Genomic DNA, 27,878 nt, shown 5'->3' with positions numbered 1-27,878 from the left:
ATCACAATTTCTATTTGACATTTTGTGCAACTTGTTCTGTTGCTATAAATTGTGAATTTCTATTTCGACAGTGCGTATGATAATTGTACTTTCCTGTTCATATACACAAGATAAAATTGTCAGTACTTGGAACTCTATGGTTTTATAAAGTATATATTGCTGTTTTTTAAACCATACAAAATTTTAACAAAAATTAGTTTATTTGCAAAGTGACATCATATATTTGAATGTGTTTGACATTGACAATAAATCGTTGTATTATGTCTTAAGTTATCTTGAATCGCAAAGCAATCAAACCAAGCGTCAATATTTATTGTTATTTCGAATAAAGCGAACGTGCGATTTGACAAATTGCATTTTTCAACTATTTAAGTTAAACTTAGAAAACCGTATAATAATAAGCAAATTTATTAAAAATGAACGCATTTTTTTAAGTGACCTTAACATTAATGACAGTGTTTTCGAAATAATGACTTTTGCAAGCTTTCATATGCGTGAAACAATCACCATAATTTGTATCTTAGCTTAATATAAATTTAACTGTCAGACATTGTTTTGAGCAACTAAAGAATTATTAAATAAAACATGTGATTAATAAAAATGCAATTTCAAAGAAATTTAAGTCTACCGTACGATTTAATTCGATTTTATAAGTCGTTAGTTTTAATTTCTTTCTTCTTCTTTTCGATTTTCGAAAAAAGAAACTATTCGAAATAGCGAAATAGACGTTTTTCGAAATCAAATGTCACACTTATTCATTTCGAAAAATTTCATGACTGACAAAAGAAAAAGTGTGAACTGAATATTTATAATTTATTTTGCGAAATTGTGAATTATAAAAAAAGGAGATGACATTAACTAAGATAAATAATCAATTTATAAAATTCGAAGTTTCAATCGATGATTTACTATATGTGAACATTTTTCGGAATTCTTGCATTAAGTGAGAATAAACGAACATATTGGGTTTTATTTATAAGATTGGTTGACATTTGATATGCAAAACAGAAATGTTAATATGAAAATGTGCCATACATGCGATGCGGATGATATGCAATAGCAAAGACAATTGTTATGACATTATCTGTCATATTTTGTAAATTTATCGAATAGAATGACAGATAATTTCGAACGAAAATTCTAACGAACGGATACCACGTATTTACACTGTGTTAATGTTTGTATATTAGAACGAACAAAGAGATACAAAATTATAAATGTTGTGTTAAGGTCAGTAATTATAATAAGAAAGATAGTTTTTGAAATGTTTTAGAATACATTCTAGGTTGCACAGTTAGTTAGAATTTAGTAGTTGTTAGTTAAGCAGCAGCTTAAGAATTGTTGTTATTATATGTTTTTTTTTTATTGTAAAGCTTTATTCAGTAACTTTGAATTAAATGATTTTTTATATTTTCATAAAATTATTGTTTTATATTAAATTGTGTTTAATTAAGTAAATAATCAAACACTGCAACAAAAAAAATTTAAAAAAAAATCACTTTTTTTTAAATGACATAATTTAGTTAGCTGCCTTTTGTTCGTTGGCAATTTTAGCTTGGGTCGCTGATGATAGATTCGAAAAAATTTCGAACTTTTGTTCGACAACAGTTGATGGCAGAACAGCGCCATCTGGATCTGGATCTCGTGATGGTGGGGTCGTTGAGGGTTGTAGTCCACTTGGTGATTTACGAACCTTGGTTGGATTGAATGGTGGTATGGCATCAACTTTCAAATGCATTCTCTTCGATGGCGGACCAATGTCGTTCTTATGTTTTTTACTTAGGGCATCGAATTTTTGGAGATTCTGTTGACGTCTGGTGCCGGGTGATTTATCGGCTGAATTAGCTGTGGAGAAATCTTTGAGAACATCGTTTGGCCCCAGTTTGGCTTCGTATTTCTTTTCAAGTGATTGAAGGATGTGTCCGATTTGTGAGGCTTTCGTTTGGAGACGCGATACCATTTCGCCTTTTTGGGTGAGTTCTTCTTCGCATTCCTAGGTGTGGTGTGTGTTTTGTGTTTTTTTTTGTTGTTGGGTTCAAAGGGACGTGGGAATTGTGTTGGGTTTTGGGATATTGAAAGGAAAGGAGGTTTCGTGTGTTTTTTAGTGTTTTCACCGAGGGTTTTTTTTTATGAAGGTTTATGTTGATTTTGATTTTTGAATATTTATTTCAAACAACATAGTTTTTTTTGGAGGGTATAGGGGTGTTTTAAAATTTTGACTTTAGTACGAATTTATTGATTTATCTCGACAGAAAACAACAGGCAGATGCATTATGATGATGGTTATAGTGATTTGATTGGGTTAAAGTGCGTTGAGAAGCTTGTCGAAGAAAACTCAAAATGACATCAAAATTTAATAACTTTCTTGTAGGAAATCAACAGGCAAAGTTGCAAAACTAAAGCTTATTTACGAATAATCAGGCTTTGGTAATGTATTTATTTATTATTTTTCAAATGTACACCCGCCTTTAAATTATTCACAGTTTTTAATATCCGGTGACTTACAGAAACTGTCAAACTAAAACTAAATTCAAATTGGGTGCGTTTGATTACCGACCGAATGAATATCCGGATACCTAATTGGCTGCGTTCAATCTCAGACAGATAGGGTATCCTGATACCTTATTGTTAGTGTTTTACGTCTAAAATAACAGCTGAGATGTCAAAAAAGGAATCCAAGAATTTCTGGGGTATGTAGGTATCTGTATTTTGTATTTGTTGGGAAGCAAGAAATAGAAAATCTTAGTTGAAGTTGTATTTGAGGATGTTCTGCTATTTTCCTCCGAATTTCAGGAGGTAATTATGATCTATTTTTTTTAAATTTAAAATTGACTTATTTTGTTCTCGTTTTGTAGATGACCAATTTGCTAATTTTATCTATTAAATGTTTTGTCTTACAAAAATTTTGACTTCGAAGCTTAAATGTTTCTCTGCTTTTTGTGAACAGTTGTTTTTATTTTTTGACAACTATCTTAATACAGTAAAAGGTATCTAAAAATCCAATTATCCAAGATACCCCATCCAACACGAGATTGAACGCAGCCATTGATAGTGATTTACCTGATCCAAAACAATTAAAAATGCTATCCAAGAATTTCTGGTATATGTTACTATCTGACAAAAGTGCTGATTTAACACATGGTTAAATTTGAAAAATGATTTCAAATTTGTGTATTTTTTTGGTAAAAATCCGGTGAATTATGAAAATTATGCGGTGAAAATGTAGTTTTACAATAGTTTTGGATTTCGAAATCTAATGTATTGCTCCAATATTTTATCTTAAAATGTCTCAAAACCAATTTCGATGAAAACTCTTCTTTTTTTTAAGTTTAGAACATATCAGTCGTGATTATTAGATTTAAGAAATAGAACATAGCTGCACATTTTTTAGCTGAAATACAGGGGATCTGTCAGTAAGATGGGAAAATTTTAATTTTCAATAATACGTAGATACATACAGTGCCGTACACTAAATTAGAAACACTTCTCAGGTCAAACTTCAACTTCCGATTAGTATGTGTTATTTAAATAAATGCGGCCATCTTTTTTTTTCTTTTACATTGAAATCTAGCCAACTTCACTATAAAATCATAACAGTAACATAGGGCAACGTTATTTATTCATTAAAAAAAGCACAAAGCACAAAACCACAAAATGGATTATGCACATAATTAGAAACGAACCTTATTTTGAGACTTTCAAGATTAAAAAGCTATTTTTGGGCATTGTAAGTTACACTTTTGTATCTAGTTCTTTACAATTAAATTTGAATTGTTTAGTTAGGTCATCAAAATGGGGAAAAACAAATCATCTGAAAAGACTCGACGTGAAATTTTGAGTCATCACTCATCATAAAGAAGGAAGATTTCTAACATTTTAAAATGTTCAAAGAAGATGGTATTTAATGCTGTTTAATATTTCAAAAAAAAAAAAAATAATACAAAGTCAACCTTTTATAGAGAAGATGCACTAATTGTTCGTTAAAGCAAAAAAAAAAACCCTTTTGCAACTACGAGGGAAATTAGAGTGGGCAGTGTTTGGTCAAGCAGATAGTGGACCGTCTGTAGACACTGTCAAAAGAAGGTTGCGCAAAGCTGGACTTATTGGGCGCATAACAAGGAAGGAGCCATTACTGACTGAACGTCACAGAAAGGCCAGCTTGGCTTTTGCTAAAAAATACAAGCACTATGTTCTTTTTTCGGATGAAACAAAAATGAATTAATTCTGATGGTAAAGCTTGTGTTTGTCGTCCGAGATACCAAGAATATAATCCAAAGTACATTCGCCCCATTGACAAGCATGGTGGTGGCAGTATTATGATCTGGGGAGCAATGTCTTGGTGAACCGTTGGCCCCATCAAAAGAATTGAGGGTCATATGGATAGGATTCAATATTGCAGAATCTTTGAGAATGTTATGCTACCGTAAGCGGGAGAAAACCTACCCATAGTATTTAAACTTCAACAAGACAATGATCCAAATCACACGGTCAGTTAGTCAGTTACACTAAAAAATGTTAACTCTTTTGAACTGGCCGTCGTGTAGCCCGGATCTTAACCCGATAGTGAACCTATGGCAGCACCTAAAAATAAAAATTGGAAATGTCTCTAATTTATTCCAAGAAATTCAGGTTGTTTGGAAATCGTTTCCAAAAAAATTTTGTGAAGATTTGGTTAGCTCTATGCCCAGAAGATTGCAGTGTGTACTTGATAACCATGGTTATTCGACAAACTATTGAACAATATTTAGTAAAATATTAAAAAATAATATCATAACGCTAAAATGCTATTAAATTAAACAAATATTAAACAACATAAACGTGTATTTCTAATTATAGCCCCCACTAGTCTCAGTTATTTTTCTCAGGTTTTAATTTTATTTATTTTCATCTTTTTTATAAATTAAAAAAAAATATTTCAATAAAATAGATACGAAAACAAATTTCGAGCAAAAATAAAATTTAAAAAAAATAAAACAAAATGACTATGAAAAATCGTTTCTAAATATTTGCACGCCACTGTACATATGTTTGAATCTAACTAAGAACTTTTACTTGAAAAATTGTTCAAAATTTGACAATACTTTAAAATTGTAATAAGTAATCGTTACGATTACAGAACCGGTTGAGTATGCTGCGAAGAGCCAAATGTCAAATTTGACATTTTCAAAATTTCAGAAAAAAAAATCGCCCCAAAGCGGCTTGAATCTTAAGCACAAATTTCTTTCATTTTCAATGTACGCAATTTTGTAGTTTCATTGTTTTATGATCTGAAGGTTCCTTAGTTCTAGTTGTTTAGACCCTTAAATTTTAAGCTGATTTCCGCTCATTTTGTACAACTACACGAAATTAAAACATACAATACTTCGACGCAGTGGTTTTCCCAGTAGGCCAAAAGGTGAAATTTCAAGCTTAAAATTATTTATTTTTTTGAATGGTAAGATCGATCATGCAAGTTGTTTGTTTTCAACTTTAGCAAAGCTTACCACTACCCAGATCCGGAAACAATAATGGTAAGTGATTCATTGGCTGAGGTTACTCTTTAAGGGCTTTTGAATCATACAGGAAAACAGCCAAGTAGAGGCATTAAAAGATTTTCAAGGAGATTCCTGTAATTTAACGCTGATTGGAAAGTCGGGTTTTGATGGTAGCAGCAGACAATCAGAATACAAACAACGATCGTAACTATTGGTAAAACATGACCTTAAACTAACAATGGTGGATGGAAAGGGGTGAATTGCCTTGACGCATACCTCATCACAACAGATCTGCTACATTTGTGGAGCCAAACCGTCCGCCTTGAACGATATTGGAAATTCCTTGAAAGGAAACATAAATATCGAAAGTTTGGACTTTGGTATATCACCATTACATGCGTGGATACGTTATTTTGAATTTTTTATCCATTTAGCGTATAGGCTCGAATTCAAAAATGGCGAACGGGCAAAGTTGAAAAACCTCTTTATCAAAGCCAGAAACAACGCATTCAAAAAGAGTTCAGGAAAAAGCTGGTCTCATTATTGACAAGCCTATAAGCAAGGTTGGGGGAACTCGAACGATGGAAATACGGCACGGAGATTTTTTGCAAACCCTTCCCTTTCTTCGGAGATAACTGGAGTGACACAATCGTTAATAGAGAGATGTGCAGTTAGTCTAAAAACTTTTGCCTGTTGCTTTGCCATAAACGCCAGTATTTTTAAAAAGTATGCTACAGAAACCCCCAAGGAAATTGTTATTGAATATTCATGGTATCATATGCCAGCTTCTGTACATAAGGTACTTATTCATGGGGGACAAATTGTCCAACACGCAATTTTGCCCATAGGGCAGTTAACTGAAGAAACTGCTGAGGCTTATAATAAAGAGGTGAAAACGGAAAATTTCAAGAGTTGCCACCAACACTGATTTGATAAATAGATTGTTCCTTTCTTCCGACCCACTTCTTTCAAACACTCGTGTTCTTGAAAAAACTGAAAAACCAAGTTTACCAAAGAGGTTTTAGGCTTTTTGTACTAATTACTTTAATAAAAATATTAGAAAAGCAAAACTAACGACTTTATTTATATACAATATTGTGCAAAACCTAAGCAACCATTTTGTTTTTACATTTCAAAATTGTTTTTTCGATTCTTTCGATATTAAATAAATTACGTAATTTATGTGATATCATAGGTTTATGTTCATATATTGTATTTTTATCTTTTTTAAAAAAATTGTAAAATTTAATGTGCAAAACTTAAGCAACTTCTTTTTCACTGTAAGATAATTTTTGATAACGGGGCTTTTACAGTACGATTTGGTATAGAATGCAATCAACAAGAGTGCAACAAATGTCTTTTATTAGTTTGGATCGATTAAGGCCCAGCTTCGATTTGTTTTTTGATATGTCCCGAAATAAGTACGATTCCAACTTTAAAATCAAAATAATTAATAAGTATTATCGGGGGGCATCACAAATTTCACTTTCCAAGAAATATAACATTAATAAGTCAATTATTTTACGGTTGATTACAAAATTTGAAACTACGGGAAGTGTCGAAAATACAAATTTTTGAGGTCGACCGCGTAAAACAACATGAAGAACCGATAGACAAATTTGTAATATAATAAAAAAAACCGTTCATCAGCTCAAAGAAAGTAGTACACTCATTAAATCTTAATATTGATGCAAGCACTGTGCGAAGACGTGCCCTAGAAAATGACCTTCGAGGTTACAGGCCATGCAAAAAACCGTTGCTTACAAAAAAACATTTAAAAAAAGGTTGTGTTTCAGTCTTATGATATTAACTATATTTAAGTAACTTATTTAAAATAATTAGATTAGGTTTTGCCAAAAAATATCACCAATGGTCCGTTGAGAAATGGAAAACGGTACTTTTCAGCGATGAATCAAAGTTTAATTTAATACAGTCAGATGGAATATGTCACGTGCGAAGAGGTAAAAGTCAACGGCTCAATCCAAGATACTGCATTGTCACAGTAAGACATGGGGGTGGCAGTGTGATGATTTGGACCGGTTTCTCAGGATATGGAAATGGTCATTTCCATCAAATTGAAGGAATAATGGACAAATTCGAATATAAACGTACCCTGGAAACGCAGATGTTACCATATTCCGATTGGAAAATGCCGCTTCGATGGGTGTTTCAACACGACAACGACCCGAAACACACATCGAAGCTGGTTAAAAAGTGGATTGGAGACAATGGGATTCAAGTTCTTGATTGGCCGGCACAATCACCAGACTTGAATCCCATTGAAAATCTTTTTGACAATGGGATTCAAGTTCTTGATTGGCCGGCACAATCACCAGACTTGAATCCCATTAAAAATCTTTTTGGGATTCTCAAAAATCAAGTCGCTGGGCAACGCTTCCAATCCAAGGCGGTGCTCTTTACATCTTTACAAGAACAATGGAAAAACATACTATAAGATGGCATCTCTAATTTAATAGCTTCCATGCCGATAAGAAGTATTGAAAAATTGCTTATGTTTTGAACATACGAAATCGTTGAACTTTTTGTTATTTTATTTTTAGAAAATGTTTATAATTTTGTTATTTTTAAAATAAGAAACACGTTACATAAAAATAAAACTGTAATTCCACATAAATTCCGTTATTCTTTTATTATCCAAAGAATGGGAAAAACAATATTGAAATGCAAAGTCGAAATGGTTGCTTAGGTTTTGCACAAAACTGTATATTCAGTGTTATTTGCCATTAAATATGTGATTATTAATTTTGACCGCTCTTCGCATATAACCGAAACCACTGTGCGAAGCCTTCACGAGGCTATTAAATTTCATATAAAATGGTCATACATTTTCGTGGAGAAAGCACTTTGCGCACATTTATATTTAATGTGTCCGATTAGTCGTGGAAGCCACTGTAGTTTACTTTAAATGTCAAAATAAAAAAAAAAAAACATTTTTAGGCTGCGTTCACATTGAACTCTTTTAAGGTTTTATGATACTTTTATTGCCCCCTGAATCCCAATAAAAATTGGGCTACAAGTAGCGCAAATTAAATCTTTGGCGATATTTTTCTTTGCACAAATAAATTTATATGACTTTTTCTCCAATTTATAAACTTATACGTTATTAACGCTTAAACTGTGTTCTAACAAAACCAATACATCAATTTACAACGGCATCGTTCATTACAATTGAGCATTGTGAATTAATAGAAGATTTTTTGTTCTTTCAAATTGGGCTATTTTGGGCAAATTTTTTTTCTTTTTATTTTTCTTTGCAAAAATAGAATTATATGACGTTTTTCCAATTTTTTAACTTATACGTCAGTAACGCATAAACTGTTTTCTAACAAACCCAGCATTGTGGATTAATTGAAGATTTTTTTTCTTTGAAATTGGGCTATATTGGGCAAATTTTTTTTAATTTCTCTTTGCAAAGATAAAATTACATGACTTTTCCTCCAATTTTTAAACTTTTACGTCAGTAACGCATTGTGCATTAATACCATATTCTTTTCTTTGAAATTGGGCTATTTTGGTAAATTTTTTTTATTTTTATTTCTCTTTGCAAAAATAGAATTATACGACTTTTTTCCAATTTTTAAACTTATACGCCAGTAACCCATAAACTGTGTTCTAACAAAACCAATACATCAATTTACAAAGGCATCGTTCCTTACAATTGAGTATTGTGGATTGATAGAAGATTTGTTGTTCTTTGAAATTGGGCTATTTTGGACAATTTTTTTCTTTTTATTTTTCTTTGAAAAAATAGAATTATATGACTTTTACTCCAATTTTTAAACGTCAGTAACACATAAACTGTGTTCTAACAAAACCAATACATTAATTTACAACGGCATCGTTCCTTACAATTGAGCATTGTGAATTAATAGAAGATTTTTTTTCTTTGAAATTGGGCTATTTCGGGCAATTTTTTTTTATTCCTCATTTCAAAAATAAAATTATATGACATTTCCTCCAATTTTTAAACTTATACGTCAGTAACGCATAAACTGTTTTCTAACAATACCAGCATTGCGGATTAATAGAAGATTTTTTTTCTTTGAAATTGGGCTATTTTGGGCATATTTTTTTTATTTCTCTTTGCAAAAATAAAATTATATGGCTTTTCCTCCAATTTTTAAACTTATAAGTCAGTAACGCATTGTGCATTAATACCATATTCTTTTCTTTGAAATTGGGCTATTTTGGGCTAATTTTTCGGCTCCGATTTTGGGCTACAAATACTTTTAAATTGGGATAATTAGCAATTTCAGGACTTGGCAAACCTGTCTTACTTCACTTTTCTCTAGTAAACTAGTTCTTTAATTCCTCTTGACCTAGACCTAGACTTTAAAAGCCTGCAGTTCTTCACAAATTTACCTTATTTTTGAAAAAATTAACAGATCTTTATTTAAAAAAAAAAAACACTTTCAATATCATTTTGAGTTTTCTTTTACAAATGCCAAATGTAAGCCATATAAAAATATTTATAATATTAGTGTCTATATGAAAATGAGCATGATTTTCAAGGAAAAAAAGAAGCAAATGTCTCTCCGAGCACTCTGTTCCAACTTTATGAGGATTTCAATAGGTAGCACGAACAACAAAAGCTTTTTTCTTTCTACTCGTATATGTCAATAGGTACATACTTATAATACTTAATAATTAATTAATTAAGGACAATGCTTGTTTTTTTTTTTTAATTAAATGTATATGTTTATAGATGTAAATGTACACAAAAATAAAGACAACAACAACAAAACTAAGTATTCTGCACTTTCATGGCTTTACAAACCTGCAACTTCCTATACATTTCCAAATTAATTTGCTTAATATCATCCAATTGTCTTCGTAGGGATATAATTGTATCTTGTTTCTCGTGAATGTCCTTTTCTAGCAATTTCATAGCCATATCAGACTCAGCCTTCAAGGATACCTGTAATTTGAGTTCCTTTTCTAGTTCTTCGGATTTCTTTTGCTCTTCGGCAAGAGCTTCAGCGTGTTGAGCCTCGGTTATGGCTTTATTGCTGGAGCTTGAACTATGGTCACTGTGTATGGATTGCATGGAAGCAGCAGGAACTATTTGATCTATATTTAATTTTTTTTTTGGAATTTGTTTATAAAAAGGACATGCATTAAGTTACTATAAAAAATATAAATAAAAAGTAAAAAACGTACTATGCTGGCTATGAGTATTTTGTCGGAGAGCCTGGTTTTCAGCTTGTAAGGCTAGAAGACTGTTTCTAGCAATAGCCAAGTCCTCTTTCATTAAAGCATTCGTCGTGGTAAGGGATTCAACTTTAGCTTGTAAATTTGCTACTGTTGCACTGTAAATGTTTTTTAAGCCGAATTAGAACTCTATCAAGTTTTAAGAAAAAAGGTTTTTTGTTTTACTTTAAATGCCTGTTAAGTTCCTCAATGTAGTTTTTCTGATCGAGAACTGCAATCATATTGCCACCAGGACCTTCGAGAGCATTGTTGCCATCTTCATCGGTTTCGGTTTCGGCACCTCTTGAGCTTGAGCGTAGATACAGGGAAAAGTCAATCACACCTTGTTGAGAATCCAAGTCTTCCTCCTTTACACACAAATTACAATCGATAACATTCAGCCCGACTAGGATACCCATTATGACCACAATCTAGAATGGAAAACTTATGAGATAGACTTCTCCCCATCATCATCGGCATTGAGTGCGGCCTCATACCTCATCACTCATCATTAAGGCGTGCGGTTCGTAGTACTCTATCAAGGCATCATCACGATGTTCTATTAGAGCTTGAAGATAGTCAGCAAGTTTTTTCTGCATCAAGGCGATTCTCAGCCAAGCTCTGGCTCGACCAATGTGAGTTCTTACTGTCGGTAGATCACGTACACTGGCTGTTATGTCTTGAGCTTCAATACAATAGTTTTCAACACTTTGCAAAAGATCCCAAAGCTCCTTGCGTGGTCCAAGAAGACCCTGAAATTTATTACTTAGAAATAACTTAAGGACCCCCCAAAAAAAACAAACTCCAAACGAACCTTTTTCGGTCTTAAACCATGACCCAAAACATGCTCAATGACAATGAAAAAATGTTGCAATGGCAAATGATCAGAATCCAACATTCGACCATAGCGTAATGATTGTTCCAGAAGTTCCTTAACAACGAGCTTGCAAATGTTTACTAAATTACTTCTCTCAATTTCGGAGGGTTCACGTGCTGTAAGTTTAAATGTTTAAACAAAAGAAAGAACAAAAAAAACAAACAAAACGAATTTTATTTAGAATATTTTCTGTTCAAAGTTTTGAAGAATCAATTTTTCTAAGAACTTCTTGTCGGGAGATTTCAGTGTCAAATCGCCGACAAAATGCGAAAAGTTTGTCATATATTTTTTACTACTATTATTTTATTGGAAATACTTTTAAAAAGTGCAACAGGGAATGAAAATGACGGAAATGGGGCAATGATTGATGCGAATTTTGTAGAATCGGACGGGGCAGATGATTTGGAAGGTGAAGAAGAAGAACAACCAATCATTAAAAAGGAACGCTCGAAGGGAGTTAAGAATTTTGTTGGGACAAATTTGTTTGGAGATACAAGTGGCAGTCCGAAGAATTGTTTCACTTCCGAAGATGTTGCTCTTTTGGCAGCAAGGAGAGATTTTGAGGTAAGTCATTTAAAGAAAGTATCTTTTTATAAATTGAAGATTAGAATTTTTCATTTAACGATTCATATTCAAATAATTTGAATTTTAGGCTCGTTTACACGAATCACAAAATACTGTTATATCATTCATTTTATACAAACTGTTGTACAGAAGGGTTCACTTTTGACTTATTTGAGGCGACTCATTTTGAAGTTTCATCATTTTACTCCACTAACACCTGACAGTTAAAAAAGTTGGAGAAATAAGGCAGACATTTCTATTTTAATGTAAATTGTAGTAATTTTAGTATGTAAATTGACACATTGGGCATAGATTTGTTTTAGAGGACTCATTTTGACATTTTATCGTTTTGTCTCATTTTCACTTATTTCCACTTCTCTTTCCCTTTTTTACTACCAATTGAGAACAAGATAAAGCAAAGAGATGTCAAAATTAGTCGCCTCAAATCAGTCCAATAGGCGTTCTTCTTTTTAAGCGAAGAGCAGAGAACAGAGCTGTCAGAAAAAGATCTGTTTCCTTTTTTACTCGGAGATGTCAGAGTGTTAGGTTTATGTTTTTTTTCTATCAGCTGTCAGAAAAAGATCTGTTTCTTTTTTTACTCGGAGATATCCGAGGGTTCGGTTTATGTTTCTTTTTTTAATCAGAGCGGACTCTAAAAGCTATGAATAAAATGACAAAGCTAATGAATAAAAAACGGAGTGCGGCTGTTTTGACGTTTGTTTCATGTGGTTTTTTTAAAGTACTGAAAGTTATTTTCTTCAGTGTGTTTAATAAACATGTCGGAAAACTCTAATCGAACTCTTCAGAGTGCATTCACCATGTGCTAAGACTGATCAGTGCTCTACTCTTAGTTTAAAAATGATAAACGACTTATGTCAATGCAGTCTAGTTTGTTATGGCTGAATCACAAACACGCTTAAGCTTAGGCTTCGTCTGCGTTACGGTGGGCCTGCTTCGAGATTGCTTTGAATGACATTTCTATTATTTCATCCCTCCAAAGAGCAAATATTTTGTTTGTTGACATTTTCTTTACAGCTGTTGAGCTGTCAGGCAAAGCAAATGTTCAGATAATTGAACTAGAGCTTCAGTTTGGAGTCACATTACGTTACATTACGTTCAAAAAATTATTGTCAAAGGAAACGTGAGGTCGAAGTTCCATTGTGATAGCATGTATTGAATAACAATGGCTGAACTCGTAAACGTCAGGTGAAGCCGAAGCTGAATCGTGTTTGTGATTCAGCCATTAATCCCACAAAGAGAATTCAAAAACGTCATTTACTGTCTGACAATTTTTGAGATCTGACAGTTGTTTGTTTGGATACTAATAGAAAGTAAAAAATAGAACTGTTCGTTCAAGTAAATGACATATTAAGCATTTATGGGCACCTAGGGCACTATTTATAGATAATGACGCCAAATTGTAAATGATTTAGTTTTATTTAATAATTTAATAAGATTTTAAAATCTACTATCCCTTAACATTTTTCTAAAGTTTAAATCACGGAATGGCTACTATAACTTCTTGCTAAATCCATATGACATCTGTCTTTATCCTAGACAAACATTTTTATAAGAACATTGGATGGAATGGTCGAGTCTACGTTGAGAATTCCAATTACTAGGTCCGTTTAAGTTTCTTTTTGTATGTTTATTTGTACGAACTGTCACTATTCAGACATGTTCGGATGCCAGTTTTTTTTAATATAATCCTAAAAAGTTTAAAATTTGGAGTCGTTTAGTTAATTGCTAAATATTTAGAAAATGGATACTTAGTAAAATGTTAAGCCCCTAACAAAATGTTGTTCAAATTTTGCCTGATTAAACTTGTTGATAAATCTATATGACATCTGTCATTATTTAAAACAAAATTGCGTATGAGAACATTGAATGGAATGGTCCAGTCTAGGGTGGTAATTTCAATTAATAGGTCCGTTTGAGTTTGTTGGCTTGTTTACTTTCACAAACTGTCAGTATTTAGACATGTTCGGATGCCAGTTTTTTAATAAAATTGAACTAGAAATTCATTAGGTAGAAAAATGAAACCTCATTAATTGCTAAATATTAAAAAAAATTGCTACTTAGTAAAATGTTAAGCTTTAACAATACGTTCGTTTAAACTTAACAGCCAATCAAGAAAAATAAAAATGAATGCTCTCTTGGCCAAATATCACGTTTTTTTAAAAATATTTCTACACAAAATGAATGCATTTTTTGAATAAGCATTGTTTCAGTTTCACTGCAAAATGTACTAAAATATTAAAAGTTTGGCGTTAGTAAAAATCGAGTATAACTCACATTTTGACAGTTTTCAATTTTATTTGGTCCGTTTATAAAAGTCAGATTGTCAGTCAGATTGACAGAGCAGGAGAATGAAATATTAAATATTTATTTACGTCAAGCAATCAAATAAGCTTTACATTGTGTTAAAAAATAAATAAATACATTAGGTGGCGCTACAGTCCGTAGAGAACCAGGGCCTAGTGACTTATAACTCTCAACCATTCCTGTGTGCGAGTGATTGGAATTTGTTTGACAGGAGTTTAAACCTTTCTTTGAAAATGTCTGTCAATGGAAGAAAATTTCCTGATTCAAATCCAGCATTTCAGGGAAGAGTTGATCATTGAAAAGAATGAACTGACAGGTGGGAACACAAGAAAATGGAACAATTTTTTCAAAAGGAATTAATTTTAGTGCGGAACACTACAAATTTGACTTTCTTATGCGCCAGTTTAGCTATCATTGGTTTTGATTATTGAAAATAATTATTGGATTTTTTTTTGACAGATCGTTTATAGCTATCAATAAAAACTTCTGTCATTGAAAAAAAATTCCTGATTAAGGCGCCAGTTATAGCTATCATTGAAATCGATCCGGAAAACATTTTAAACCGATATTTGATGGTGTTTCCCTATGATAAGAAATGAAAATTATGTACTGATTGATCGGAAATAACATAAAGAATTTGTTTCCAGAAAAAAAGTTGAATTTCACTAATTTGTGTTCCAATTTCATACAATTCCAATGACAGCTTTCTGTCAATGGAATTCAATGATGAAAACCAATGATAGCTACAACTGGCGCCTAAAGTCCACTGACAAATTTTGACTGACAGAAATCTGTCATTGGAATTGTGTGAAATTGGAACACAAATCATTGGAACGATTAGTTTCACTTTGCAACATAAAAGTATCATGAAAATGAATTTCCGTCAAAATGTTCAATGATGAAAACCAATGTAAGCTATAACCGGTCCGTAATATTGATTACATGTAAAAAATTAGAGAGTTGGTTTAAAACCGTCCGTATTTTGAAAAGTTCCGATTAAAATTCAGGGTTTATCAAACTGTTTTTCGTGAATGTTTGAATGTTGTGACGAAATTTAACTTGAATGCCCTTTTTGTCATACGAATGTAATAAAATATTTTAATTTAACATTGTTTGTGTACAAAATATTGACTACCAAAATTTAGCAATTTGCGTCTAATACAAATCGTAATTCATAATGTCGTAATGTCATCAAGACGTCAAATAATATTTGAAGGTGTTCAAAACGTCAATTTAGTTGATTTGAAATTTTTTTATAAAATTTAGCACATTTGATTACGAATATTTGACATTTCTTTCCTCTTTTTTTTTTTTTGCAGTCTCTAATACCCAAAGACCTTCCAAACTATCTTCTAGACGATGATCTTGCTAGACTTTTAATGCAATATTTTTACGGCGCAAGTCAAGTTATAGATAAGATGACAAGAGGGCATTCAAAGTCAATTGCAAATAAAGCATTCTACGACACATTAGGAGGGTAATTATGTACCATTATTTTAATTTTAGAAACTTTCCAATAAGACTGTAACTTCTTCACAGATATCTCAATTATTATATGATACCAATTTCTAAATATTCCTTCTATGGAGGTTTGATCAAGCTGAAAACCGTAGAAAGTATTATTGAATTGTTCAGTGAGAGCAAACGATTTTTAAACACCAATGGAAATGGATGGAGAGATCCGATAAGAGATTTCTCTGATTTTGATTTAGAAATAGAACCACTTCGGATTATTGTTGATAAAGAAGATGATGATACATCGTGCACTCAACTAGACATGCTAGACGACGAACGTTCTGGGGAAGATGATTCCATGTTAGTCGCTTTACCACGTCTTGAACCTGAAGAAAAAGGTCTTCTTCGGAATTTATGGCTTCCGTTTAGACGTAAACGTACCTTCGATTTGCAATCTTCCAAATCTGCGTTTGTTCTCTTGAGATATTTTGAATTAACTACGAAGTGTTATAAGTTTCAAAACGTAGATCAGGAATTGTTTAACAAAAGGTTCAAGAATTGGATATTGGAAAATGTTGAAATTCATTTAAAAGACGACCTGCTCTATCCTGGTCTGGGAGCGGTACTAAGAATTATTGAGACACTTCGTCGGAAAAGAGGTGATTCATTTGTTATAGAAAGCAAGACAAAGGAGAAGCGTCAAAGAACTCACGAGAACTTAAAAAAAATCAAAAGTTTTAATTCCAAGCAAATTGGTAATTCTGGAAATGTATTGAAGAGTATCTTCGAATCGGATAGCCCAGTTGCTCCTGATAGTGTCTCAGATAAAACATTAACCCAAAAAGCAAAAGATAGTCAACGAAAGAAGTACATTTACATAGCTATTGGAGTATCGGTTTGTTTAGTCCTGATTGTTTTCTCAGTCATTGGATTCACTATGTGTAGAAAAGGATCTTGGAGAAAATCAAACACTGATGATACACTTCCACCGGAACCTAAGAAAACAGGTTGGTTTTGCTGTAAAAAAGAACCAAAAGACGACGAAGAAACTTTATTGCATTCTAAGAAGTCTTCTGATAAAACAAAATCGAAGAAATTTTCTAAGAAACCCGGAAAGCCTACGAAGTTACAACAACAGCAACAACAAAAATCAGAACCAACTACGTGTTGTGGAGTTTGTTCGAATAAAAACTCTCCAGCAATTATTGAAACTTCTTCAATGGATTCCGATTCAGGAAGGGATAACAAAAACAAACTGAAATCTTCTCCTTCTAAGCCCGTAAAAGCTATAACAGTTAATGAAAAGAAAGCTTTTAGCATATCAAAGAAAAATAAGAACAAAGATGGAGCAGCTAAAGTCGGAATTCTTAAAAAAGGAACATAAAAACACCTATAGTTTTAGAATTAGAAAGGTTAATAAATTTATGAAATGCAGAAGTATCAGTAAAATTTTAGAATAAAAGCCCAAATAGACTCGAAGTAATTTCGTGTTGTTTAAACATTATGTTGATAATTTTAGAACTAAGGCCTCCTGAACTATTTAATAATAAAACAAAATCGTTTTCTCGAGTCATTTGTCAGCTGTCAAATTATTTTTATTAACGATGGCAACACTTGTAACACAAATGGCGGTATATTTTGTTTTCGATATTTTTTTAATAAATATTTAAAATAATTATCAAGACCCAAATGTTTAGACTAGAACAAATGACATACAATAATGAAGTGCTTTCTAGAAATAAACGAATCGAATCTTCGTTAATTTCATGTGACATTTAGATCTCTCAAATTTCTCATTTATGCTGTCAAATTTTTGACAATAGTACGTACTTCTGTTATACGATTTCTGAAATTTTCTATATTGAGCAATTCAAAAAAGAAAAGAAGGAGTGCAAAGGTAATTTGGATATTACTTAAAAATAAATGGTTAATACTCTTTATATTTAATTTTCCTCCTCTGTCAATCTTACTAATTGGCTGTCAAATTTCCAGCTTTACATTGGGGCATTCACTAAGCTAGTGACTTCTTATGAAGTCATTTTTGACATTTAAAAAAAATGTACTAGTATTTGTGCAAAGAGGTGTAAATTTGCTATAAAATGCAGGTCTGAAAATTTGATCTTAAATCAAAAATAAACCAATTTATTTTGTCCCATGGAATGCAAAATCAGGAGAAATTTGTGTTCTGACAGATTTACAGTTACTCTCAAAATTGAGCGTACATCAGCAAAAAAAAAACAGTTTTGCTGTTTTAAATTATTAAAATGTTATGTTTTTGGTATTTTGTTAAATATTTTATGGCATTGATAGAAAAATTTTTTTAGTTCAAGACGGGGGTATATTTTCCCAAAAATTCCCTGATGTTAGCTTTCAATTGACATTTGTTGGTTGGGTTGCAATTCTGCAACCTTCGATTTATTTTTTCCCACAAATTCTAGATGGGATTGAAGCCCTGTGTTTCAGGTGGGGTCTTGAGCTGGTTTCTGGCATTTTATGTAGTCGTGCCATAAATACTGTTACAACTATTTGAACCTGTATAATTCAAATGACATTCAGCTGCATACAACAAGTCACATTAATTTTTTTTAGTAAGTACTGTTATATAGGTTTAAAATAAAGTATAGTCTTAGTTCTACTTTACAAGTGCAAAGATGGAGTCCTCAAAAGAAGAAAGAGAATTGCAGTTGTTGCACTGCAGAAACCTGGAAAATCCAATTCTTCTATTTGCAAGTTGTTAAAAAACCTCGGTATTAATCGAATGTTAATGTGGCGTATAATTAAACGTTATATGGATACCTTAAGCGTAAAAGATAAGCCTCGGCCCGGTCGTCCACGAAATGTGAGGATAAAAAATGCCGTTCGCACAGTGGCAGCTCGAATTCACCGAAATCCCCTTCGTAAGCAGAAAATCATGTCACGAGAGATAGATATTTCAAGAAGATCTATGTCACAGCTAATTAAAAATGACCTTGGGATGGGTGCCTACCGCCGAGTGACTGGGCGGAGATTAAACAATGCCTTGAAAAAAAAAAAATAGGCTGGAAAGAGCAAAAGCATTGCTCAGACGTTACGGCGATGGAAGGTATCGTAAAATCATGTTTTCAGATGAAAAAAATGTTCACCATTGAAGAAAAATACTATAGCTAAAATGACAAGGTCTATGCTCGGAGTTCACAGGAGGCAAAAGATAAAATTGGTAGAGACGAAAGGGGCCATGATCCAAGCTCGGTCATGGTTTGGTGGGGAGTGAGCTACGATGGTACCACAAAGTTGCATTTTTGTGAACAAGGTGTAAAAACAAAAGCAAAAAACTACCAAGAAGACGTTTTAATGAAAGTGGTGAAACCACTCAACAATACTCTCAATAAAAAGCATTGGGTGTTGCAGCAGGAATCAGCTCCAGCCCACAAAGCCAAATCGACCTAAATGTGGCTGCAAAAGAATGTTCCTGAGTTCATCATGGCATCAGATTGGCCCTCAGGCAGTCCCGATCTCAACCCTCTGGGTTATTCTTTTTGGACAGAGCTAGAGCTGTTAAAGAGGACATCCGAATTTAAAAAGTTTTAAATCAAGTCTTGTCCGAGCAGTGGGAAATTTTCCTGAGGAAAAGGTGCGTACTGCCATAGACGATTGGACGAAGCGACTCAAGGCCTGTATTGAGGCTAAGGGTGGCCACTTTGAGTAGCAAGTCAAAAATATTATTTTTAATTCTATTTTATATCATACTTAATAAAATTTATAACGTATTTGATATTTGTCTTCTTTATTTTCAAAGAAAAATGTGTAACAGTATTTATGGCACGACTACGTACAGCAACCATTCCTTCACAACAAATTTTGTGTTTTTTAAATGGTTATCTTGTTGGAAGTGAATGGTTGCTGATAAATTCAGTTTTTCTGCAGACTGTCAAATAGTTCTTTTAAGAACGTCCAAAAATTTCCAATTGTCAATGAGTGTGCCAATGAACTCAAAGTTCCCAGTACTATTTGCCACCATTGACCCTCATAACATAACATTTCCTCCCCATGCTTAACAGTGGCAAGTAAATTCTCTGCCTTGAACTGAGTATTGGGCTTTTTCCAAACAATCTGCTTTCTGTCAGATCCCAATAAGTTTATTTTAGTCTCATCCGAGAACATAACATCGTTCCAGAAACTTCGGGATTTGTTGAGGTGCTTTTTAGCGAACTCAAGACGTATTCGCTTATTAATTTTGGAAATAAGAGGTTTTCTCCGAGCAACTCTGCTGTTAAAGTAAAAGTTGAAATTGGACTTTCAATGAGTGTCTCCGTTTCGGTCGTTTGTTACACTTGTTAAAGGTTTACCTCGAATTTTCTTAAAATTATTCGTTCGTCTTGCTGAGAAAGGATTTTTTTTTGTCTTTTTTCAGGTTTGTTTAGGGTCGTACCTTCATACCGATATTTGTTAAGTATTTTTTTGGAACTTTCAATGTGCTTGGCCTACGATTTCGCTAATTTCACGTAAAGATTTATTGTTTAAATGTAGTTTTTAAAATGATTGTCATGTAGCAATGTCGGTTTTTTTATTTTCTCCGCCATTTCCACAAAGAATGTGGAAGTGCATATTGAAGCGAAATATTTCCCCGACGAAAATAATTTCGTAAGAAAAAAAAATAATAAAAATTAGAAATTAAAAAGAATTTTCCAAAACATTGCATCTTAAATATGAAAAGTAACAAATAACTAACTCTTAATTGAGTGTACGCTCAAATTTGGGAGCAACTGTAGATCTATTTAAAAATTCTCAGTTATCTTAGAAAACTACAAACTATCCAATTGCAATGGTTGCTTTCACTCGCAGATGGATAGGTTATCGCAATACCTATTTACTTGTGTTTAAGTGTTAAAGAACAGCTGATCCAAAACAGATGGACTTAAAAAAGAGGCAGGTTTAGACGACATAAGGGACTTGAAAGAGAGGCATGTTTTTAGTATTTGATGTCAAAAAATTTGGCTTTTGTTGGAAAGTTGACTTGAAAGTTAGACAAGAAGAATCTCTTCTATCAAAATGACAGCTAAACATGATTTTCCAAACCAAATTATTGCTCTGCGATAATTTTAGTGTCTGTCGAATTCAATTTAATGTTCTATGTAAAAGGATTCCTTGTCAAAGTGATAAAGGAAAAAGAGGCACTGATAACTTTCCATCCCGTCTGTCGATTTGTCTTGCTCAAAGTTTGTAGGTTTTCTGTGTTGGGTTAAAAAAGTTGGCAGTTAAATTATTCTTAAAAATTTTAAAATTACCAACAATATTTTTCATATAAAGAAATAGTTTAGTTTGAAGAAGTTAGACTGATTATTAATCGAAAACAAATTTTTACCAATCTTAGTAGCATTTCTTAAATTTGTACAAATTGGATTCAAAATCAAATGGGGTGGCGCAACAGTCCGTTGTGAACCAGGGCCTAGTGACTTACAACTCCCAACCATTCCTGTGTGCGAGTACTGTTGTCAGGAATGGAAGGGACCTACAATCTAAGGCCGAATCCGAACGGCTAATTTGAGAAAGCACTTTTTCATGACAAGAATTACTCTTGAAGGATTTGTCAATTCCTCGCAAGAGGCAGTACCCGCGAAAATTATTTTTTTAAATTAAGGTGGCACAGGCAGATATTGAACCCAAGACCCCTTGCATGACAGTCCAACGCACTAACCATCATGCCACGGGTACTACATAAATACAAATTGGATTAATGAAATTAATTTGAGAGACATCAAGAACCGAACATCAAATTTTACCAAATTTGCGTAGTATTTTTTGAAGTATTAATTTTTTTTTGTTTATGAAAAAACGGACTTTTGGATTTTTATAAAAAAAAACTACTGAATATCGAAAACAATATTTTCTGTGAAATAAAAAAGTTTGAAGACAATATTTTTAATTTTTGAAAAGCTATTTGAGTCGAAAGTAAATTTTTACCAAGTTTTAGTATTGTTTTTTATTTTAGGTTTTTATTTTTTTCTCAAAATTTTACTGAATGTGGACAACAACAATTTTTGAAAGATAAAAGTAGTTTAAAGTTTTGAAAAGATATTTGAGCCGAAAACCAATTTTTACCAACTTTTATTAATTTTTTTTATGTTTTTTTTTTGTAAAAAAAACTGTCAATTCGATTTTTTCAAAATTTTTCAGAATGTTGAAAACTATATTTTTTATAAGATAAAATAAGTTTGAAGCCTTAATCACAAGCTTTTGAAAAGATTTTTGAGTCGAAATTCAGTTTTTACCAACTTTGAGTAAGTTTTTTATTTTTTATAAAAAAAACTGTCAATTAGTTTTTTTCAAAATTTTACTGAATGTTATCAACAATATTTCTTGAAAGATAAAATAAGTTTGAAGTAAATATCTCAAAGTTTTGAAAAGATATTTGAGTCGAAAATCAATTTTTACCAACTTTTATTATTTTTTTGTATGCTTTTATTTTTTTGTTAAAAAAACTATCAAATCGATTTTTCTCAAATTTTTTCAGAATGTTGAAAACAATATTTCCTATAAGATAAAATAAGTTTAAAGCCTTAATCTTAAGCTTTTGAAAAGATATTTAAGTCGATATTCAGTTTTTACCAACTTTGAGTCATGTTTTTTTAGCTTTTAATTTTTTATAAGAAAACTGTCAATTCGATTTTTTTCAAAATTTTACTAAATGTTAACAACAATATTTTTTGAAAGATAAAAGTAGTTTAATGCCAATATCTCAAAGCTTTAAAAAGATGTTTGAACCGAAAATCAATTTTTACCAACTTTTATTAATTTTTTAATGTTTTTATTTTTTGTAAAAAAAACTATCAAATCGATTTTTCTCAAAATTTTTCAGAATGTTGAAAACAATATTTCCTATAAGATAAAATAAGTTTAAAGCCTTAATCTTAAGCTTTTGAAAAGATATTTTAGTCGATATTCAGTTTTTACCACCTTTTATAAACTTTTTTTCGGTTTTTAATTTTTTGTAAAAAAAAACTGTCAATTCGATTCTTTTTAAAATTTTGCCTAATGTTGAAAACAATATTTTTTATAAGTTAAAATTAGTAAGAAGCCATTATCGCAAATCTTTGAAAAGATATTTAAGTCGAAAATCAATTTTTACCAACTTTTGTAATTTTTTATTAGGTTTTCATTTTTTATAAAAAAAAACTGTCAATTAGATTTTTCTCAAAATTTTATCAGATGTCAAAAACATTATTCTTCGTTGCACAAAATTGTTTTGGATATGAAATCATATTTTAGTCGTAAAATTTTGGAGGTGACAAATTTTTTTTCAGTTTTTTTGATTTATAAAAAAACCGTTAATTGGATTTTTTCCAAAAATATAATTGTTTTGTATTACGGTACAATATATAATATAAAATTTAATTCAAGTCTCTAGAGTCATTGGTTCATAAGATAGGTTTAGTTTTAACCAAAATGTTCACCTTTTTTTAAACTGCTATGGTAAAAAAACCACCACGCAGTTTTCTTGAGAGCCCTTTCTGCATCTTTCTGCCTTATAGATAATAAAATTTAGAACAAAATTTGTTTGAAATCGATATCTCTTCTGGTTCATGAACTATGGAAGACGAAAAAAACGTCGCGAACGTTCGTACACACGCACGCACAGACATCTTTCTAAAAATCTTTTATTTCGATTCTAGGGACCTTGAAACGTCGAGAAATGCCAAAATTTTCAATTTGACAATTTGGACCTATTACAATAACTTCCTATGGGAAGTTAAAAAGTAATATTTTTTTAAATTATAAAATACACTCTGGGATAGATTCCCAGCTTGTTTGGAAGTTTTGTGTAGACAATTATGTTTTTGACATTTTTTGTAGAGATTAGTAACGTAAAAATCCGAGTTTGAAACTTATGACAATTGACCAATGTAAAGAATGTCCAAGTCTGGTATATAAAGCTATTTGACAGAGCAGCTTTCTTAAAGAATAGCTGACAGAACCGCTGATTCACCATTAGGTTGAACTTGAGGGAGCCTAAAAATTGATTTAAATTTTTTGTAAAAATCCGACGGGGCTTCATTCAGACGTCATATTTTGACGTTTTATCATAATATTGTTATTTATTTACAAACAAATATCCTAATTTCACTCTACTACGTATTTCAAACCGTCAAAGTGAAGTGTGATCCAATTTTGAAACCTAAAAATGAGTCCCTTGAAATAAAGTTTAAAGTGAGCACTCACTGCTCAATTTTGAAGACAATTGGAGACCTTGGATGAGTTCATTAATGTAAAAATGCAGCGTAATGCAAGGTTTGCGTTCATAAATGTAAATACGGTAACTCTGTTCAAAAAAACAATCTGACGGATGAAATGCGATCAAACCTGCAGTCATTTTATTTCTCTTGCCGCTCTGCAGAAAAATGTCAGAACAGGATGTGTAGGTAAAATAATGGAATATTTACTAAATTGTTGCCAAAAAGTAAAATTTGGACATTTTGAAAGAATTTAGTTAAGACACGAAAAACCAAAACCCGCGTAACTCAAAGAATAAACTTAATTATTTCTTTCATACTTTTTATAGGCGCCTTCTTTGAAGACATTTATGAACTGGTTTTTGATATTGCATATCTGCCGCATTCTTGCAGAAGTTTTTCTGTTCATCAATACATTGCATGAATTTTATCGGCATGGCTTGTGCAATCAGTTGCATTCTTGAACTCAACCCTTGTTTCAAATGACATAATGCAACCATCTATTTGACTGTTAAATTTCTCGAAAATAATTCGCACAGATTCCGATAAGAAATAATCGGATAATAATCAGAGGTAACCAAATGCCAATTTTGACATTGGGGTTCAGTCATACCAATCATTGGTTTTCGTTATTAAAAGCAATCATTGAAATTTTTTTGACAGGTTAGTTATAGTTTTCATTGAAAATTTCTGTCACTTGAAACGGGTTTAGTGGAATAATCTTGTTTCAAAAATAAGCTGTTCATTGAAAACGATTTCATCATTGAAAAATAACAAACTTAACTATCCTAATCGTTTCCAATCTCGAAACAAAACTTTCAATGATGACAACCAATGATAGCTTTAACTGACATAAACTAATATTATAGTAAGTGTCAAAAAATCACTCAGAATCCATCTGAAACTCTTTTATCCGGATGAATATTTTTGTTATCCTTTATTTTGACATTTTGACGATTTTATACTGAGTGTTATTTTTGAATATGACGAAAATAACTTCAAAAAGTTAAAGACAACAAGTTTAGATTTTGATTTTTTTCATTACAGTTACTTATACCCAAAACCATTCCAAGTTGCCTTTTGGACGATGATCTTGTTAGAATTCTGATGCAATACTTCTATGAAGCGAATCAAGTCGTTGACAAAATGACAATTGGACACTCTAACACAATTGCCCGTAAAGCTTTTTTCGATGCTATGGGAGGGTAAACTTATACAACAAACTGAAATCAAACCCTAAAACTTTTCAAACCATTATTTTTCAGATATCTACAATTCTACATGGTACCTATTTCAATGTTCTCGTTCTACGCAGGTCTGATCAAATTAAGGACAGTTGAAAATATCCTAGAATTATTAGACCAAAGTAAAAGTTTTCTCAACACGAATGGCAACGGCTGGAGACATCCTATGACTGATTTTTCAAACATCAACATTCAAATTGAACCTCTTCAAATAGTTATTGACCAAATGGAACAAGACACACCTTGTATTGAGTTGGAAGTTCAAGATTATCGTGATGTTGAAAAATCCGATATGATTATTGATCTGCCTCGACTTGATATCGAGGAGAATGGTCATCTTGGAAATATATGGCTTCCATTTAAACGAAAAAATACATTCAACTTGAAAACTTCCCAATCAGCTTTTGTTCTGTTGAAATATTTCGACTTGACAACTCGATGTTACAATTTCAAAGACATATGCCAGGCCACGTTTAATGGCCATTTCAAAAAGTGGATTATAGAGAATCTGGAAGTTCATTTAAAAGATGAAGTTTTATATCCTGGTCTGGGGGCAATATTACGGATTCTAGAAACCCTCCGCACAAACAGCAATAACAAAAACTTTGTAATTATTAAAAAACGAGAGAAAACTCAAAACTATAAGGCTCTCGAAAGCAGAGCTAAGCAGTTAGAAATACACTCAAAAGACTGGTTTCGGGATATAATTGGAAAAAGTAACACTTCCAATGTTGACAAGAAACCTTTGGAAAAAGAATCTAACGCCGCCGCCGCCGACGATAATCGCCGAAAGATGTACATTTATGCTACAATAATAGTTGTAATATTTCTTTTGGTATTTCTAATATCATTAGCTTACATTGTAAAATGGAGCAACACACCTCCAAGATCGTCATCGACAGACCCGGACGTTGAAAAATGTCAGAAGAAGGGAAAGAGAGTTCGAATAAGTGAAGAACTGCAGACGCAGAGGCGTTCAAGCAAGGATGACGAAGAAATTTTGTTAGGTCCAGAAAGCTCGTCTATTATTTCTTCATCCGACATGACAAGATCTTCCAAGCCTCTGGAGGATACTTCTGTGAAGAATGTCAAAAGTCCATCATCATCATCGACCTGCTTTCCCTTTTGTACAAGAAAAAACAGTCCAACGGAATTGGAGCGGGATAAACCAATTTCATCAATGGACTCTGATTCAGCAAATGAAGAACTATCAGAAGACCCCTCCACTTCAAAGTGGTCTAATGTAATACATGATAGAAAGTATGTGAGAATTAAAAAGAAGAAGACTGACGAAGAACTTATACCCCCCAAAAGCCTAGAGTAGAGTGGAACCTTATTTTTTAAAAAAATAATTAATACCAGAAAAATGATAGGGTTCCTAAAAAATATATCTTATAAAAATATTGTACATTTACATTAATATTATATTAAGGTACACAAAAGCTTAAAGCTTAAGCTTGAGAATTTAATTTGTTTAGATTTTGCTGAAGTTATTTAATAAATAAAATACTTATATTTATTATATTAAAACAATTCTTTTTCGTTTAAACAACTTTTGCAAAATATAATATAAATAGAAAAAAATTGTAAAATATAAAAACAAATTATATAGACACAAAAATTATGAACAAAATTTGTATAACTGTACATAAGTATATATGAATGTGTATTTATGATTTACGAGTATAATAATTTAGGAAAGACTGAATAAACTTATTTCGTTTTTAATGAAGAAAAGTGCCATTTAAAATTCAAAGCTTAAAAGCACATATTTTCGGATTGGTTTACCAGGGTTCAGAATTTCCCAAGATCTGTGAGATTAAATTGCGAAATGAACGCATAATTAGTCCAACAACTTAAGATTGGATCGGGTTTGCTCTGTCGAAATGACAAAGGCCAATATTTCATTTCATTAATTTTAAGCATGAAACTCCTTCACATAACAACTTATTTCGTTTGAAGTTTGACAAGTGTCGGTTTTACCCAAAACTTTTAATGGAATTGTGCAAAAATAAAAAAAAAATCAAGATTAATTAAGTTCAGCTTGAATGATGAATCAGATGATGTTTTGACAAGCATAAGGTCTGTTTGTTTATTTTTGTAGCACGAAATGTAAAAATCTGTCAAAATTTTAAAAGGAGGGGAAAATACTCTCAGAGAAAGAGTCCAGTATTACACAGCGCTATTTTCCCTGCATGTTCAAATGGTAGACATGTGCATTCAAGAGGACACAAGCGTTCACAGGTTTTTCTCAAAACCCATCTCTGTCTATCAACTCCTACTCTCACCTCCCCGCGGTGAACATCGGGTGCCTAGTACCTCAACTGGAGATTGGGTTCCAACCCCAGTGGAAAGTTGTTGGGGGCAGCAAACGAGAGAGTGGGAGAGGTGTTTAAACTAAGGCACCTCTCCTTATCCAGACGGCAGCGGACGAATTCTCGAGAATTCCAGTATGGTTGAACTACTTAGTGAACACCTTATAGGGCTTCTTCGAAATATTAGGAGCCCAGGCCTGTAAGGA

At 32.2% G+C, this 27,878-nt stretch overlaps 2 protein-coding genes across 7 annotated transcripts in view; one reads left to right on the top strand and one right to left on the bottom strand.

The window, feature by feature from the left end:
• LOC129938331 (protein RUFY3) overlaps positions 1-27,878 on the bottom strand; it is a 75,107-nt gene that overhangs the window by 13,375 nt on the left and 33,854 nt on the right. For 4 of the 5 annotated variants that reach the window (XM_056045807.1, XM_056049579.1, XM_056056441.1 and 1 more), the window contains 5 exons: positions 11,500-11,678; positions 11,183-11,437; positions 10,872-11,116; positions 10,656-10,804; positions 10,273-10,565 (listed from right to left, as the gene is read on the bottom strand). In XM_056045807.1, the coding sequence (XP_055901782.1) occupies positions 10,273-10,565; positions 10,656-10,804; positions 10,872-11,116; positions 11,183-11,437; positions 11,500-11,678 (1,121 nt within the window). Of the gene's footprint in view, positions 1-201; positions 1,994-10,272; positions 10,566-10,655; positions 10,805-10,871; positions 11,117-11,182; positions 11,438-11,499; positions 11,679-27,878 lie in introns of those variants that run through there. The other variant, XM_056067334.1, reaches the window with a different exon arrangement.
• On the top strand, positions 11,696-26,844 carry LOC129938815 (uncharacterized). Of its 2 annotated transcripts, none has more exons than XM_056046977.1 (3): positions 11,696-12,126; positions 25,161-25,318; positions 25,379-26,844. In XM_056046977.1, exons 1-3 carry the CDS (start codon positions 11,827-11,829, stop codon positions 26,679-26,681), a joined length of 1,761 nt encoding a protein of 586 aa, XP_055902952.1. In that variant the 5' UTR covers positions 11,696-11,826; the 3' UTR covers positions 26,682-26,844. The 2 variants fall into 2 exon arrangements, with proteins under 2 accessions (XP_055902952.1, XP_055903716.1); XM_056047741.1 differs by lacking the exons at positions 25,161-25,318; positions 25,379-26,844 and adding exons at positions 15,771-15,928; positions 15,991-17,588 and having other exon boundaries at positions 11,703-12,126.

Source organism: Eupeodes corollae, chromosome 1 (genome assembly GCF_945859685.1).
Source record: "Eupeodes corollae chromosome 1, idEupCoro1.1, whole genome shotgun sequence".
NCBI lineage: Eukaryota > Metazoa > Arthropoda > Insecta > Diptera > Syrphidae > Eupeodes > Eupeodes corollae.
Note: the sequence above shows the minus strand (reverse complement) of the source record. Positions and strands in the feature narration are given on the sequence as shown.